This window comes from Hevea brasiliensis, chromosome 8 (genome assembly GCF_030052815.1).
Source record: "Hevea brasiliensis isolate MT/VB/25A 57/8 chromosome 8, ASM3005281v1, whole genome shotgun sequence".
NCBI lineage: Eukaryota > Viridiplantae > Streptophyta > Magnoliopsida > Malpighiales > Euphorbiaceae > Hevea > Hevea brasiliensis.
This window is the reverse complement of record NC_079500.1, coordinates 93988928-94003433: the sequence shown is the minus strand read 5'-3', so window position 1 is coordinate 94003433 and position 14506 is coordinate 93988928. Positions and strand designations below refer to the sequence as shown.

The following is a 14506-nucleotide window of genomic DNA, read 5'->3' as shown; positions in this document are numbered from 1 at the left end:
ATTATAATGGTCTTGAATGAGGCATACAGACACAGTTCTTCATACATACACTCCACTGCCAGCTGTAATGTCACGTTTAAAATGACTCTACTAATTCCTTAGAAGAAACTGAGCTAGCACTTAAAATAGAAAATGACTATCTCAGGAAGAAGACCAGAGACTCATGGATGCATGAGCAATGCATCAATACAGAAGTTGAAAGAGAATAAAATGGTTTTCAGCCATAGCACAAACCCACCAACCTGATTATACTCAGGCAAGTCCCCTACTTCCATTGCTAACCGAGCATGAGTTTCATACACCTGAAAATGAGTAAAATATAGGAGCAAACTATGAAAAGACCAAGGTTCTGATATACACACACTCAACTAAAATCAGAAAAGCTTTAATCGAAAAGATCATGAGCTTTTGAAATTAGAGCATCAAGCATACCTTAACTGTTAGCTGATTTTTTATTCGTTGTACGGTTAGATCTTGGCGAATAGACTTCAATTGATCACATTTATAAAGGTAGTTCTTCTGAGAAATTTGAACCATAAGCAGAGCTTTCTCTAGCACTTCTTCTGGTCTCACCTATTAAACAAAATAGACTTTAGCCAAAATAGTTGCATTTCATATACAGTCCATTTGTTACTTGGACCTTGCAATCTAAATATATATAAATATGACATTGATATTTACAATGGAAGGATCAGGTGCAGAAGTGAGTCGCAAATAACGTTTCTCAATTTCCTGGCAGGTCCCTTTAACAGTTAGTGCATCCCAGTCAATGTCTTCAACAGCCCTGCTTCCACCATCATCAAAGTTTTTGCAAAGCATCAAGGCACTAGCCCGTTTACTGTACAGGTTTCCAGCTCCAGCATTTTTTGGTTTGAAGTAATTAATTTCTGATTGATGCCCTTGTACTTTTTCAAAACGCTTAGAGCGATTTTCACGTTTCTTTTTTTCCTCAGGTGAATTTGCAAGCGCTATTGCACCAGAATAATAAGCTGCTAAACTTTGTTCCTTATCACTATCACTTGATGCATTGCCATTTTCGGCACTATTAAAAGCATCAGCAATACGCTGCTTCTTGAGTGGCCTCTGGGAACCCTTACTCAGAGTTTTCTGCTCCGATAAAGAGAACTTGAGGTCACTGAAAGCATCAACCTTGCTCTCAGAATTCCCAATTAAAGGCTGTATGGTGAGACAAGATTACTAAATCAAAACCAGATTTAAAGAACATTAATTGATTACAATACAAAATCCAGAAGCAGAAGTGGATTATTTAGCTACCTTCACACTATAACTACACATGAGAAGAGGAGGAAATAAAAATGTATACCTTTCCATCCCAACCACCATATTTTACATCATCATTACTGACAGTAACAGTTTTTCAACCAACTTCTCCTCAGGTAAAGGCTCCACCTACTTTTGGATCGTTTGCTTGGACTCTTATACTTCATTAATGACAGAACAGGAATTGAAGACTGTGAGCTCCTGTAGCCAACATAAATGTAGCAAATTTGTATTACTGGAATCCAAACAATGTGCGTATTATATTATCAATCCTAATAATTCCAAAGTGGTCAACAGACCCTAGATTACAAGAATTAAAGCCACAAGAATGAAGAGAAACACGGAATAACAAAAAAAAGACAGACAGAATACATACTCCTTGTTGGCAAAATCAGGGTCCGGTAATGGAAAAAGAGGCTCAGTATCCCAGTCTCGAGTGTGAAGTGCACCATCAGCAGTTGCCTTAGTAATAATCTAGGCAAAACGAAGAGAAATACTTGATACAAGTGGCACCAAAAAACAAAATAAAGCACCACCAAAGCAAGAATAAAAAGAAATTACATGTGAGAATGTATCAGAAAATCCTGTTAGTGAAGATCAATAAAATAAATGAGTGGACAAGCAAATAATGCAACTTTCTTGAAACAACTTCGAGCAAATATAACCCCATTGGCAAAGCCAAAGAGCTACTGCAGGGGTAAGTGCAACCCCATGTGGATTTGGACTGATTTTGGAGTCCCATGTCTTAGACGCTTAGTATTAGTTTTAAGTCTATGAATACCTATATTTATAATCTTAATAAGTTTTTAGACAATAAAAGTTTCCTGCATTTGTTGCTCTTGGATTGTTAGGTGTGATGCCCATGGAACCCAGGGCAGGCATGAAGCCCAAGGAAGCTTAGCTGTGAAGCCTAAAACCTTGTTTACTGTTGACACTACCTTCACTACACTGCAAACACCCCTACGATCTGTTTTCCTTCTGCAAGTTTACTGCCTAGGTACTCTTGGTTATAAATTCAGGCTATTTACATAGTTTTCTACTCATTGAGGCCATTTAACAAACCCCAAATCTAGCCTGGATAACCAGCCTTGCAAGCTGTCCAACATCAAGAATGGTAGGAGCAACAGTAAAAGTGGCAATGCAAGAACTTAATCTTGAAAAAATTGACAAGTCTGGAACATCTATAGAATATTAATCATAATTATATTATATAAAAATTTCAAAAATTATTGTTCATTCACATAAACATCCAAATTTGCTCATGTGGTGTCTTATATTCAGTTCAAATTCATGTATCTTTTAATGTATGTGCATGTGCTCATTCATTGCTTGTTAAGAAAGAAGTATTATTGATTGGTCCATCCTATTTATAGTTGCTCTTTATGATCTAGAACTTAAGCAACTAGATGTGAAGACAGCATTTTTGCATGGTGAGTTGGATGAGCAAATTTATATGAGTCAGCCTGAGGGATTTGTCATTCGGTATGAAAAATCGTGTTTGCTTGCTTAAGAAATCTTTATATGGTCAGAAAGCAGTCTCTAGGCAGTGGTACAAAAGATTTTATACATTCATGGTTTGTAATGGTTTTAATCGTAGTTCATATGACAGTTGTGTGTATTATAAGAAGCTTTCAAATGATTCCTTTGTTTATTTGTTGTTGTATGTGGATGACATGCTTATTGCTGCTAAAAGCATGTCACAAATTAACATTCTCAAAAAGCAGTTGAGTGATGAGTTTGAGATGAAAGATTTGAGTGCTGCAAAGAAGATATTGGGAATGGAAATTACCAGGGATAGAAGTGTTGGGAAGCTTTTCTTGTCTCAATAGGCTTACGTTGAGAAAGTCCTTAATCGTTTCTACATGAATAATGCTAAGCCTGTGACTATTCCGTTTGCTGCCCATTTCAAGTTATCTGCAAACATATCACCAAAAACAGATGAGGAGATGGAGCACATGTCTAGTGTTCCCTATTCGAGTACTGTTGGTAGCATCATATATGCTATGGTATGCACCCGACCTGACAATGCACATGCGATTAGTGTTGTGAGTAGATGCATGGCGTGTCCTGGGAAAGAGCATTGGCAGGCAGTGAAATGGATTTTGAGGTAATTGAAGGGTACTACAGATGTTGGTTTAACATTTGACAGGGCCAAGATGAGTGATTTAGTTATTGGCTATATGGATTCAAATTTTGCAGGGGACTTAGATAAAAGGAGATCTTTGATAGATTATTTGTTTACTCTTTCTATAAGTGCTATCAGTTGGAAGGCAACATTGCAAGCTCTGATTGCTTTGTCTACCACAGAGGCTAAATATATGGCCTTAGCAGAGGCAGTAAAGGAAGTTTTATGGTTACAAGGTTTGGTAGGTGATCTTGGGTTGATACAGAACAAGGCAACAATATTTTGTGACAGACAGAGTGCAATACATTTCACAAAGAATCAGATGTACCATGAGCAAACTAAGCATATTGATGTCAGATATCACTTCATACGGGACATTGTATCTCAAGGGACTGTAGTTGTACAGAAAGTCTCTACACATAATAATCCAGCAGATATGATGACCAAGGGAGTCCCAGTCAACAAGTTTAGGCATTGCCTAGACTTGGTTGGTGTTTGTAGTGCTCAGTAATGCCCTTACGAGGTCATATGGCAAGACAGAGTGTTTTTGCGGTTATTTTGTTGATGATAGAGGAAATTCAAGCCAAGGGGAAGAATTATTATTTTTTGTGGCTTGAAAATTGGATATATTTTTTCATGGACCCGAACTGTGACCCGACTCAAAAGTTTCGGGCTACGACCTGATTGGGATAAAAAAAAAAAAAAAGTGACAGCTTATGCCTAAAGCCCACCACTGATCTCCTTGGGGATGAGGGGCAACGACCCCGCGATATGGACTAATATAAATATTGCAATATTCTATCCTTTGCGATAAAGTTGTAAGATATTCAGGAAACAGACTGAGGTTAGGGTTTAAGAGTTTTGATTGATTGTATCTTTCTCTTTTCATCATAGTGGAACTTTTTCTCTTGTTTTGCCCGTGGACGTAGACCTTACAGTTGAATCACGTTAAATCCTGTGTTATTTTTCTTCTCTTTTTAATACTGTGTGATTGTGCGATTTGTGTGTGTGCTTTAGATTTGTATGCTTGTTACAACACTTTTCTTCACCTTTGGCTGAAACCTCTCTATATGGGATTGCAATGCATAATAGTTTTTTTTCCTTTTGGACTATTCCCTTTCTTCATCTTATATCGAAGCCTCTCTCTCTATGGGACTGCAATGGATAATAGTCTCTTCTTCTTGGACTATGTTCTTTCTTCACCTTAAGCTAAAATCTCTCTCTCTTCATGAGACTGCAATGGGCAAGAGTCTCTCATCATTGGCAAAGCCAAATAACCTCTCAATAATACTCCTATTTATAGTATTAGTCCTTTAATCCTAATCTAATTACGAATCCAACTCAACTTAGAAATGACACTATAATACAGAGTTTTAGTCTATTTAAGAAATAATTCTCCATTTTACGAAGGAATATCTCTTCCAATTAAATTAGAAAAATGTCTCTCAAAATCTACTAGAGTTTTGAGTAACCAATCTAACACGGCATTTTCTTTCTAATATATGTACCATATTTAAAGAATTTATGATTATCTTGATAAGGGTTTAATTATAAATATAACAATTTTCATGTCAAACCTATCTTTAGTAGGAAAAAATGGATGTGACATGTTTTCTTTGTCATCTTCCAGAAACAATATGCATAATGGGTTAGTTGTTAGCACCCAAAATCCATTATATCTATTTAAAAAATGATTTGCATTTTTTTGTGCAATGACAAAGGGTCATGACTGAAAAAAGTTAAAATGTATTAATGACTAACCGATCCCATAGGAAGGAGGAGATAAAAGTACCTAAGTGCTGAGAGTAAGTGCAGTATATATTAATTACAATTTAAAAAGCTAGAAATTTAAACTTGCTAAAATCAAAATTTTAATCACTCTTTCACCTAACCATTGAGGGAGAGTTTCCTTTTGGATCATTATCACTCAAGTCCAATAACGAAAATTTTGCTAACTTTTTTTGGATTTCTATGTTAATGATTCGATCTTTAGGAGAGGGATTCTCCATATTATTTGTTTAGTTCATTTACAATAAATCCAAGAGGTAAGCCATGTATGGGAGGCCAAATTTGGGATCCCAAAGAGTAAATTCTCTAGATTTGTGTATCATTTGTTTTTTTTTTAATATTTTTTTTACTTTGTAAAATTTCCTTTTCTGTAGTTTTAATTTATGCTACAAACGAAAACAATGATAAAAAGAATATGTTAAGTTAATTGATATGCAATTTTTTTATAAATAATTTTTTTTGAAAGAATTAAGTTAAATTTAAATAATAATAATAATTTTAATATCTAACCTGGAAGTAGGTAAAGTAACATTTAAGTAAAATTTTATAGAAAGGTTTTTTTAATTATTTTTCAACTTTTATAATTTTTTTATTATTTAATAAATATTATTTTTTAATATTGTTTGAAGTTTTTAAAAATAAATCTTTTTAATTCATCGATTTGATTAGTTAGAAAATAAAGATTTTTAGAGATTTTAAAAAGCTTTCAAAAATTTTATTTTAAAAATCAGAGAATTTTCTAAACAAAAATGAAAGGTTTTAGGAACTCGAAAATCTCTCATTTCTTTGCATACCATGTAAATTAAAAAATAATTTTAAAAATAATTTTGGAACTGTTGTGCACTATAGAAACGTGTAAACTACAAAAAATAAAACAAATACACAAAATACCAATATTTACGTGGTTCACCCTCTCAACATAGGGCTACATCTACGGGTATGCCATCTTCCACTATTATCAATAATAAATCATCAATTACAAGCTAATAGCTATACTACCCATCAACTTAATTACACCCAAGAGATCCCACATTATATCAAACTGCTCATACTAAATATATTAGTTAGTCCCTCTCAATCTCCTCTAGACATAACCCAATATATTTACTATTACAACACTACACCATAAAGGGTGTCTTCAACTATATGGGCAAGAGCCCTCTCACCAATGGACAAGAATCCCTTCCTCTTGAATTCTATGTCCTTTCTTCACCTTAGGCCAAAGCCTCTCTTCATTGCAATGGACAAAAGTCCCTCATCAATGGGCAGAGCCAAATCCGCAGCAATTGGCAAGGCCCCTCTCTACAGTGGGCGACAACCTCACTCCATGAGCTGAAAACCACTCTCTTCAATGGGTATAAGCCAAATACCCTTTTTCATCATTCTCCTATTTATAGTGTTAATTCCCTCAATCCTTATCTGATTAGGAGTCTCACTCAATATAGAAATAATACTAAAATAAGAATTCTACTCATTATAGGAAATATTCCTCTATCCTATTGAGAAATATTTCTCCCACTCAAATTAGAAAAATATCTCTCTCTAAATCTCATTAGGATTTTAAGTCATAATTCTAACAATCTCCACCTTGACTCAAAATCTATCAACCATTGCATACCTCAAATTCTTGGCCACCACCATTATTGCATGTGCGATTTTCTACATGTCGCAACAGCTCCACCTTCAACCAAACTCACCAAGATCATCCCCATGCTCTGATACCAATTTGTTGTGCATCATGAAGCGTGTAAACTGCAAAGAGACAAAGCAAACACATAAAATACCAATATTTACGTGGTTCATCCTCACAACATAGGGCTACATCTACGGGCATGCCATCTTTCACTATCAACAATAATAAATCATCATCACAAGCTCATAGTTATACTACCCATCAACCCAATTACACCTAAGAGAACCCATACAACATAAAACTGCTCATAGTAAATATATTAGTTAGTCCCTCTTAATCTCCTCTAGACATAACCCAATATATTTATTATTACAACACTACACATGGGCAAGAGCCCTCTCACTAATAGACAAGAATTCCTTCCTCTTGAATTCTATGTCCTTACCTACTTTAGGCCGAAACCTCTCTCCACTGCAATGAGCAAGTGCCCCTTGTCAATGGGCTGAGCCAAATCCTTAGCAATTGACAAAGCCCCTCTCTACAATGGGTGACGGCCTCACTCCATAGACTGAAAGCCACTCTCTTCAATGGCCAAAAGCCAAATAATCTTTTCCATCATTCTCCTATTTATAGTGTTAATTTCCTCAATCCTTATCTAATTAGGAGTCCTACTCAATTTAGGAATAACACTAAAATAAGAGTTCTACTCATTATAGGAAATATTCCTCTATCCTATTGAGAAATATTTCTCTCAATCAAATTAGAAAAAGATCTCTCTCCAAATCCCATTAGGATTTTGAGTCATAATTCTAACAGTAATCATTTCAAAAAATAATTTTAAAATCTAAATTAAAAAATTTTTAATTTGCTAGTGTATTCATATCAAGTTATGAGAGAGAAGATTCATCCTAATAAATTTTCATTTTTCTTTTCATTTTGAAGAAAAAGGTGAATAAAAATATTAAAAAGAAAAAAAAACACTTTTACAAGGCAAAACTGATCAACATTACAACAGTGGCATTAATAAGGGTCTGGCTTAATAAACAAATAAATATAAGATAGATTTAAAAAAATAAATGTGTAAAATTTAGGATTTTTTAGGTTATTAGGGCATAATTTAATAATAAAAAATTATCTTGTCAAGATTTTAGAAAACTTGTTATTCTATAGAACCAAATTTTTAACCACTCTTTCACCAAACCATTGAGAGAGACTTATTTATAGGCTAATTATTATCTCGTCCCTTTATTCAATGGTTGCCTCCAGATAGCAAACGTTGATGGATCTTCTTTGGAGAAGCTTGGTCTTGCGACTATTGGCGGGGTTCTTGGTGATTCTATGGGTTACTTTTTATGGATTTTATCTAAACCTATTGGCATGGCTGATTCTAATAAAGCAGAGCCAAGGAAATAAAGGCTTTGGATTTGTTATCTGCTACTTCACACCTATGTTCTAACATTATTAGTATTATTGTTGAATTAGATTCGACAACTACACTCCCTTGGGTTCTCAATTCGGATAGCGCTCTTTGGAGATTATCATCAATTTTAAATGGAATTGCTTGTCTTCAAGAATCTTTGCTATCTGTTTCCTTTATCACACACTTATAGAAGGTAACAATGTAGCGGATTCTTTAGCCAAAGCAGGGGTGTCTCAGTTTCAGGATTTCGTTGCCTTGTTATAGAAGTTTGGTTTCATCTGGTTGGATTGGTTTGTATTTTAGCTTCTGTTTTGGGAGGCTCTTAATTAGTTGGATCAATCTTCTTTGCGTGCTTTTCAGCTGCATCCTTTTTTGCTTTCTTTTTGATTCATTGTTGGCGCCTCTGGTTTTGGATTTTCATATTCTGGTTGATGGTCACTACTTCTCCTCATTTGATAGATTGTGCAGCAGGTTCTCGTGTGGTTTGGTTATTTGTTGGCTTGATGCCACTAGCTTTAGCCTGCTTGATCTTTGTATGCTTTGGATTTCGATTTGCTGCATTCTTTAGACTGTTGATCTGTTGCATTTTTTGCTCTTTTTGTCTTATTGATGATCTTGGTCTGTATGTTCTTTGCTTCAATGTAATTCAGGTCCAAGTTTTTTCACTTACCATGCAATCTCCTAGGTTGGTTTTACGGGGTTAGCCTATTGGTTACGAGGCTAAGTTTTTCATGACATTTTATTATCCTTAATAAGATTTTGCTTATCAGAAAAAGTCCAAGAACTAAAGCTTGGTCGGGTTGGAAATCCAAATCAACTATTCATCCAATTCATGTTTACATTTAAAATTGGGAAAATTCTTTTAAAATTAGGGAAATTCTTATATGCACCCAGTTGTATATGCCCACCTAATTAGAAATTGACATATAATTTAAAATTATGGTTTCTATCTAAAAATTTCTTTTTTGTCTTCAAAAAATAATTTTAATATTTAACCTATTGCTATACCTTAAATTAAACAACCAAATTAAATGAGATACTATTACAATTTTTTTTTAAAATATTAAAAAAATATTTTTAATTATCACATCTTAATTTTAGAATCATTCCACAATACTTTTAAATTCCAAATTAAAATTTTCTAATAAGTTGTTACTTGTTTCATTAATATTAAGTTCCGCGTAACAAAGAGAGCCTAATGTAAGAAGAAATTTCTGAACATTTATCTCACTTTCTTCATTTAATTAGGCTACTTTATGTACATAAATTAGTCATCAAAGAATGTTTCCTAAATCGACTTTCTAAAGTTCGATGGAAAGAAATTAAAGCATACACTTTGCCAAAGCTGGGTTATTGATTGGAAGATACAAATTATTATTTTATAATGATTTATGAATTGATTTGTGAAAAACCAAATATTGCATTAATTACGGTTTATATGAATTTATTATATTAATTTAAATTATTGAAGCTTTTATTAAAAAAATTTCTTTTTAAAAAAAAAGTCACAACACGATTAACAGTTCAAGAACAGAATTCTTTAGAATGTGGAGTGAAATAAGTGTTTGCAAGTGAAAACAGTGGATCTAAAACATCCCATTTTACTACAATTTTCAAGTTTAGTGTGGGAATGAGACCACAGAAGTTAGGAAATTTCTTCTATGTATAAATTAATTTATAAATCTAGCCAATCAGAAATTATAATCTTATATATAATAGGTGCAAAATTCTTGTTTAAACTAAATCCATCATAAATTTATTATACAAATATGTGGGTAATTGAGGTAATATTTAATTGGATTCGAGATGGATTTGGTTATTGAAAATGTTAATTAGATTTTGATTCGAATATAGTAATTTTTATGGGTACTTTACCTATTTTCATCTCTAAACGTAAACTTAAACCTAGGTGTGGTGGGTATGTTAAATGAAAAAATTTGTAGAAAATACATAACATACAAAAACAAAAAGGGAACAATCTGCAGAGATAACAAAGGAAACAAGGGAGCAGCTGTTGCAATAACTAAGGGCAGAGCATGAAGACCTTACAAGTCTTTATTTATAACAGCATAAATTAAGAAAAACATACATCAAATGCCTAAAAACCAAAAAGACCATGCCTAACAAGGCATCTTCTTCTTCTTCTCCTACTTGGCTGTGGTATAATATTAAAGTAGCCAATGACATACATAACGAAAACTGTTGACAAAAAGCTAGAAGGATATCCAATCACTGCCATTTCCCATGAAAACCATGTCTCCCAACTCTTGCTTTTCTTGAGCTTTCCATCTTTTAGCTTTGGTTCAGAAGGCAACTTCCCACATGATACTTCAAATTGCATTCCACACAATCCAATGTTGTTGGCATAAGAATTTGGGTCATTCAACCAATCCATCTAAGGACCACCTGGTATGCAACCCTCCAATTTATTTTTACTCAAGTCTAAGTAACTCAGCTCAAAGAGATTTGCCAATGTGTAAGGAATTTCACCAAAGAGATTGTTGTGTGATAAATCCAAGCTTTCTAAGCTTTCCAAATCACCAAAACTCAAAGGTATTCTTCCAAAGAATTTGTTTTGTGATAAGTTCACTGACTTCAAATTTTTCAATCCACCTAAACTGTCAGGAATTTCACCTGATAATTGATTGTTAGACAAGTCAAAAAAGCGTATAGTTGAAGGTTTTTATTTGGTAGACTTCGCTTTGACTTCTTCCAGAAGACTTCCAAACTACGCAATAACAAAACAGTTTGATTTGCTACCGTAATTGCATGAATCAAAAACCCAGTGTTAGGAAAGATATTAATTTGACTTATGATGCTTGAAGAGATACTTGATGAGAAGTCATGATGATTGACCATCCCCGAAAGATTTCCTAAAGTATGTGGGATTATTCCGCTAAGGTTATTATTGCAAGAGAGATCAAGTATTTGAAGAGCACTAAGACTTGATAAATTAATTGAAATTGAGCCTTCGAACGAATTATTTCTAAAATTCAACATTTGAAGAGAAGACATCTGTGAGAGAAAATTTGGGATTTCACCTCCAATGTTGTTGCCACGGAGATCAAGGTAATAAAGCTGGTTGAAATTTGAGAGGTTTTGAGGCAAGACATGAGAAAACTCATTTTGGCTTAACACAAGCACTTTTATGCCCAAAGGAAAAGTCGTAGGGACCTGACCAGATAGTTTATTGGATGAAAGATCCATATAAAGCAATGATGAATTTTGATTAAATATTGGAAATTTATTGCCTGAAAATCTATTGCTTGACGAGTCCAGCAACACCCAGTTCAAGCATATTTGAGATGGATGTAGGAATTGATCCAGAGAAATTATTACCTGACAACATGAGTATCCTCATTTCATTGGCTTGACCTATAGTATCTGGCGATAATCCTAACAAGTTATATTTGAAAGTACGAGGACATTAAGAGACTGAGATTGAAATAAGTGAGGTGGCAGAGAACCTGAAATCTTGTTATTTGATAAAAGCAAACCTGAAAGATCACTTTGAGCTAACCATTAAGGGAAGGTTCCTTCAAGGTTATTATCACCCAAGTCCAAGAAAAAAAGCTTGATCTGGTTGGAAATCCAAATGGGAATTTGCCCTGCAAGATTGCAAGATCTCAATGATAGTCTGTGTAACATGCTCCTCGGTGATATTCTCACATTTCTCAAAACAAGTTTGTTTCCCACAGGATTCAATAGTGAAAGTGTGCTGAAATTGAACAACCATGTTGGGATCTCACCAGATAACAAATTTATCTCCTAAATCAAGACATTTTAATTGTTCCATCTTTCGAATTGATGAAGGGATCTCTCCGGACAAATTGTTGTTATCTAAGAACAGATATTCTATGTTGGAGAGGTTGCCAGTCTCAGCTGGTAACTCCATGTTGAGAAAATTTCGTCCCAAATTCAAAAACCCTAACCTTTTCAAATGGAATAGCGATGGTGGAATTGCTCCAGAAATTTTGTTACTGTAAAGTGACATCGCAACCAAATTAGAGAGGTTTCCAATCTGTGTAGGAATCGATCCATGGATTAAGTTATAATCCAAATTGATTGTCGCCAGATGCCATAAAGAAAACAAATGGGGAGGAAGGGAGCCATTGAAACTATTTCCATCCATGTCAAGGTATTCAAGGCTACTTATATTGGCAAACCCAACTCTCAGGATTTCACCATGTATATCATTTTTAGAAATGTCTAGTGAAATGAGTGTTTGCAAGTGAAAGAGTGGAGCTAAAACATCAGATGTCACTACTTTTTTCAAGTCTAGTGAGGGAATGAGCCCAGACAAGTGAAGATGAGTAACCTTTTGCGAAGTACAGCCTACTAGTCCCCACTGACAGCAATCAGAAGTGAAGTTGTCATTCCCATAAAGCTCCATGTTAGAAATGGAGGAAGAGTTTCCAAGCAACAGAAATTTGAAATGGCGGAGGGCTTCTTTCTGATAAAGAAGGACAACAAAGAGAACGGGCGACGAAGAAGAATATGGAAAGGAAGAGTTTCCAAGTAACAGAAATTTGAAATGGCGGAGGGCTTCTTTCTGATATGGAGGACAACAAAGAGAACGCGCGACGAAGAAGAATATGGAAAAGGGTTCAAACAAAAAGCTTAGTTTGGCCATTCTTATGTTGATTGCACTTCCTTCTAACAATTCCATGCATACTTGTAATCTTTAGTTCTTGACACCATTGGCTTCCTTTTCTGCAGTTGACGCCACCTTTTTCAAATTTCAACGTTACCGATTAAACACTCCCATCCACAGCCAAGAACATGTTTCTTGCTTCAATTATTTCTTTAATTAGTTGCGTGGGTTTGGGGGAATGTCGTTTAAAATAAGTTTCTTATAACCCATTATTATATTTGCAAAGAGACAAATTATTTATTTAATTATACAACTTATGAAATGATCCTCTCTTATAATTTATTTGCTTATATTTAATTAAAAACAAGTGAAAGACACACTATTCCTCTTTACAATTACAGTTCAAATCTCAAATTTTGATAATAAAAAGTATTTTCATTTGATAAAAAAATATTTTTTATTTAATTGAGTGTGCTAAATATTAAAAAATATAAAAAATATTTTTTAAAAAAATATTTTTCACAAACAAATGGAATTTTATAAAAGAAATACAATCACAGCATTTTTTACATTTTAATTAAAATAATGAAAATTAAAAATTATAGATAAAACTTAAACTTTTTGATATAATGATTTTCTTTTATTAGCTACTGTATCATAGAGATGAAGGCAGACACTTTTTGATTCTAAAGTTTGATGGAAATTAAGAAAGTCACTTTTCCAAATTATTATTTTATAATAGCGAATGAAATGGTTTGTGAGAAAATAAACATTGACGTCCTAGAGTGAGTTTGATGTGTTCAACGCATGGGTTATATAAAAATAAGAATTCTATTCAAATTGATTATGATTTTATTAGCGATTCATTCTTGTCACTAATTCATCATATGTGCATGTGTTTTATCTATTGAAAAAAAATTTATTTTATTAATCTAAATTCTTCTTCTTTATGTATAAGAATAATATTAATCTAAGACTATTTCTTTTATGAAAAATATTGTTTTAAAAAATATTTTTAGAAAATACGGTTCATATTTATTGTATTAATTTAAATTGTTCTTTTTCATATATATATATATGAACATCATTTTGTACATAATGTTAAAATAATAAATAATATCGAGATAACATATTTAGACATCAAAATAACATATAATGCAATAAATAATATATATAATGTCATGATGCATAATAATATTATAAATTAGCGTATTAAAAATTTTAGATTATAAGTTCTATGCATATTACCATATACGGTCGTAAATAATTAAATATTGACAAAGCAACTCCTCAATTGTTCCAATTCTTCAAGCTTAACTATCTATTTTAGTAATATTATTATTTTTTTTTAAATTTAAAGTTATGTTATTCATTTATTAACTAATTAAGTTATATAATAATAAATTATAAATTATTTCTCTTTATTTTTATAATAAAAATTAAATTTGAATATAATTAGTTTATTATATGTTAATGATAAAGATATGATATTCATTAGTTTGCTTGGAAGAGGTTATGTTTTAAAAAGGAGGATGGTGGATTGAGTTTCCAGAGTAATTTTATAGTGGGACGGTAATTCCATGTAAGTAAAATTAATACATAAAATATTAGGGGTGTGCAAAAGGTCGGTTCGATTCTGAACCGAACCGAATCGAACCGATAAAA

The 14506-nt window shown here is 33.1% G+C and overlaps 2 protein-coding genes across 2 annotated transcripts; both read right to left on the bottom strand.

Moving 5' to 3' along the window:
* Positions 1–161: 161 nt before the first annotated feature.
* On the bottom strand, positions 162–10642 carry LOC131182159 (SAC3 family protein A-like). Its single transcript, XM_058150821.1, has 6 exons — positions 10399–10642; positions 2344–2462; positions 1654–1755; positions 682–1176; positions 433–573; positions 162–302 (listed from the first exon to the last, which is right to left on the bottom strand). The coding sequence occupies exons 1-6, from the start codon at positions 10640–10642 to the stop codon at positions 162–164; spliced, it is 1242 nt and encodes a 413-aa protein (XP_058006804.1).
* LOC131182158 (receptor-like protein 46) lies at positions 10643–11454 on the bottom strand. The gene is made up of 2 exons (XM_058150820.1): positions 11289–11454; positions 10643–10881 (listed from the first exon to the last, which is right to left on the bottom strand). Exons 1-2 carry the CDS (start codon positions 11452–11454, stop codon positions 10643–10645), a joined length of 405 nt encoding a protein of 134 aa, XP_058006803.1.
* Between the last annotated feature and the right edge of the window lie 3052 nt (positions 11455–14506).

Coding starts and splice junctions, on each gene's coding strand:
- LOC131182158 (XM_058150820.1), bottom strand. CDS start 11,454: ATGGATCTTTCATCCAATAAACTATCTGGTCAGGTCCCTACGACTTTT. Junction 10,882..11,288: donor CCGTGGCAACAACATTGGAG/GTGAAATCCCAA, acceptor ATCAATTATCAG/GTGAAATTCCTGACAGTTTA.
- LOC131182159 (XM_058150821.1), bottom strand. CDS start 10,642: ATGGATTGGTTGAATGACCCAAATTCTTATGCCAACAACATTGGATTG. Junction 574..681: donor CTGCACCTGATCCTTCCATT/GTAAATATCAAT, acceptor TTTGTTTAATAG/GTGAGACCAGAAGAAGTGCT. Junction 303..432: donor AAAATCAGCTAACAGTTAAG/GTATGCTTGATG, acceptor ACTCATTTTCAG/GTGTATGAAACTCATGCTCG.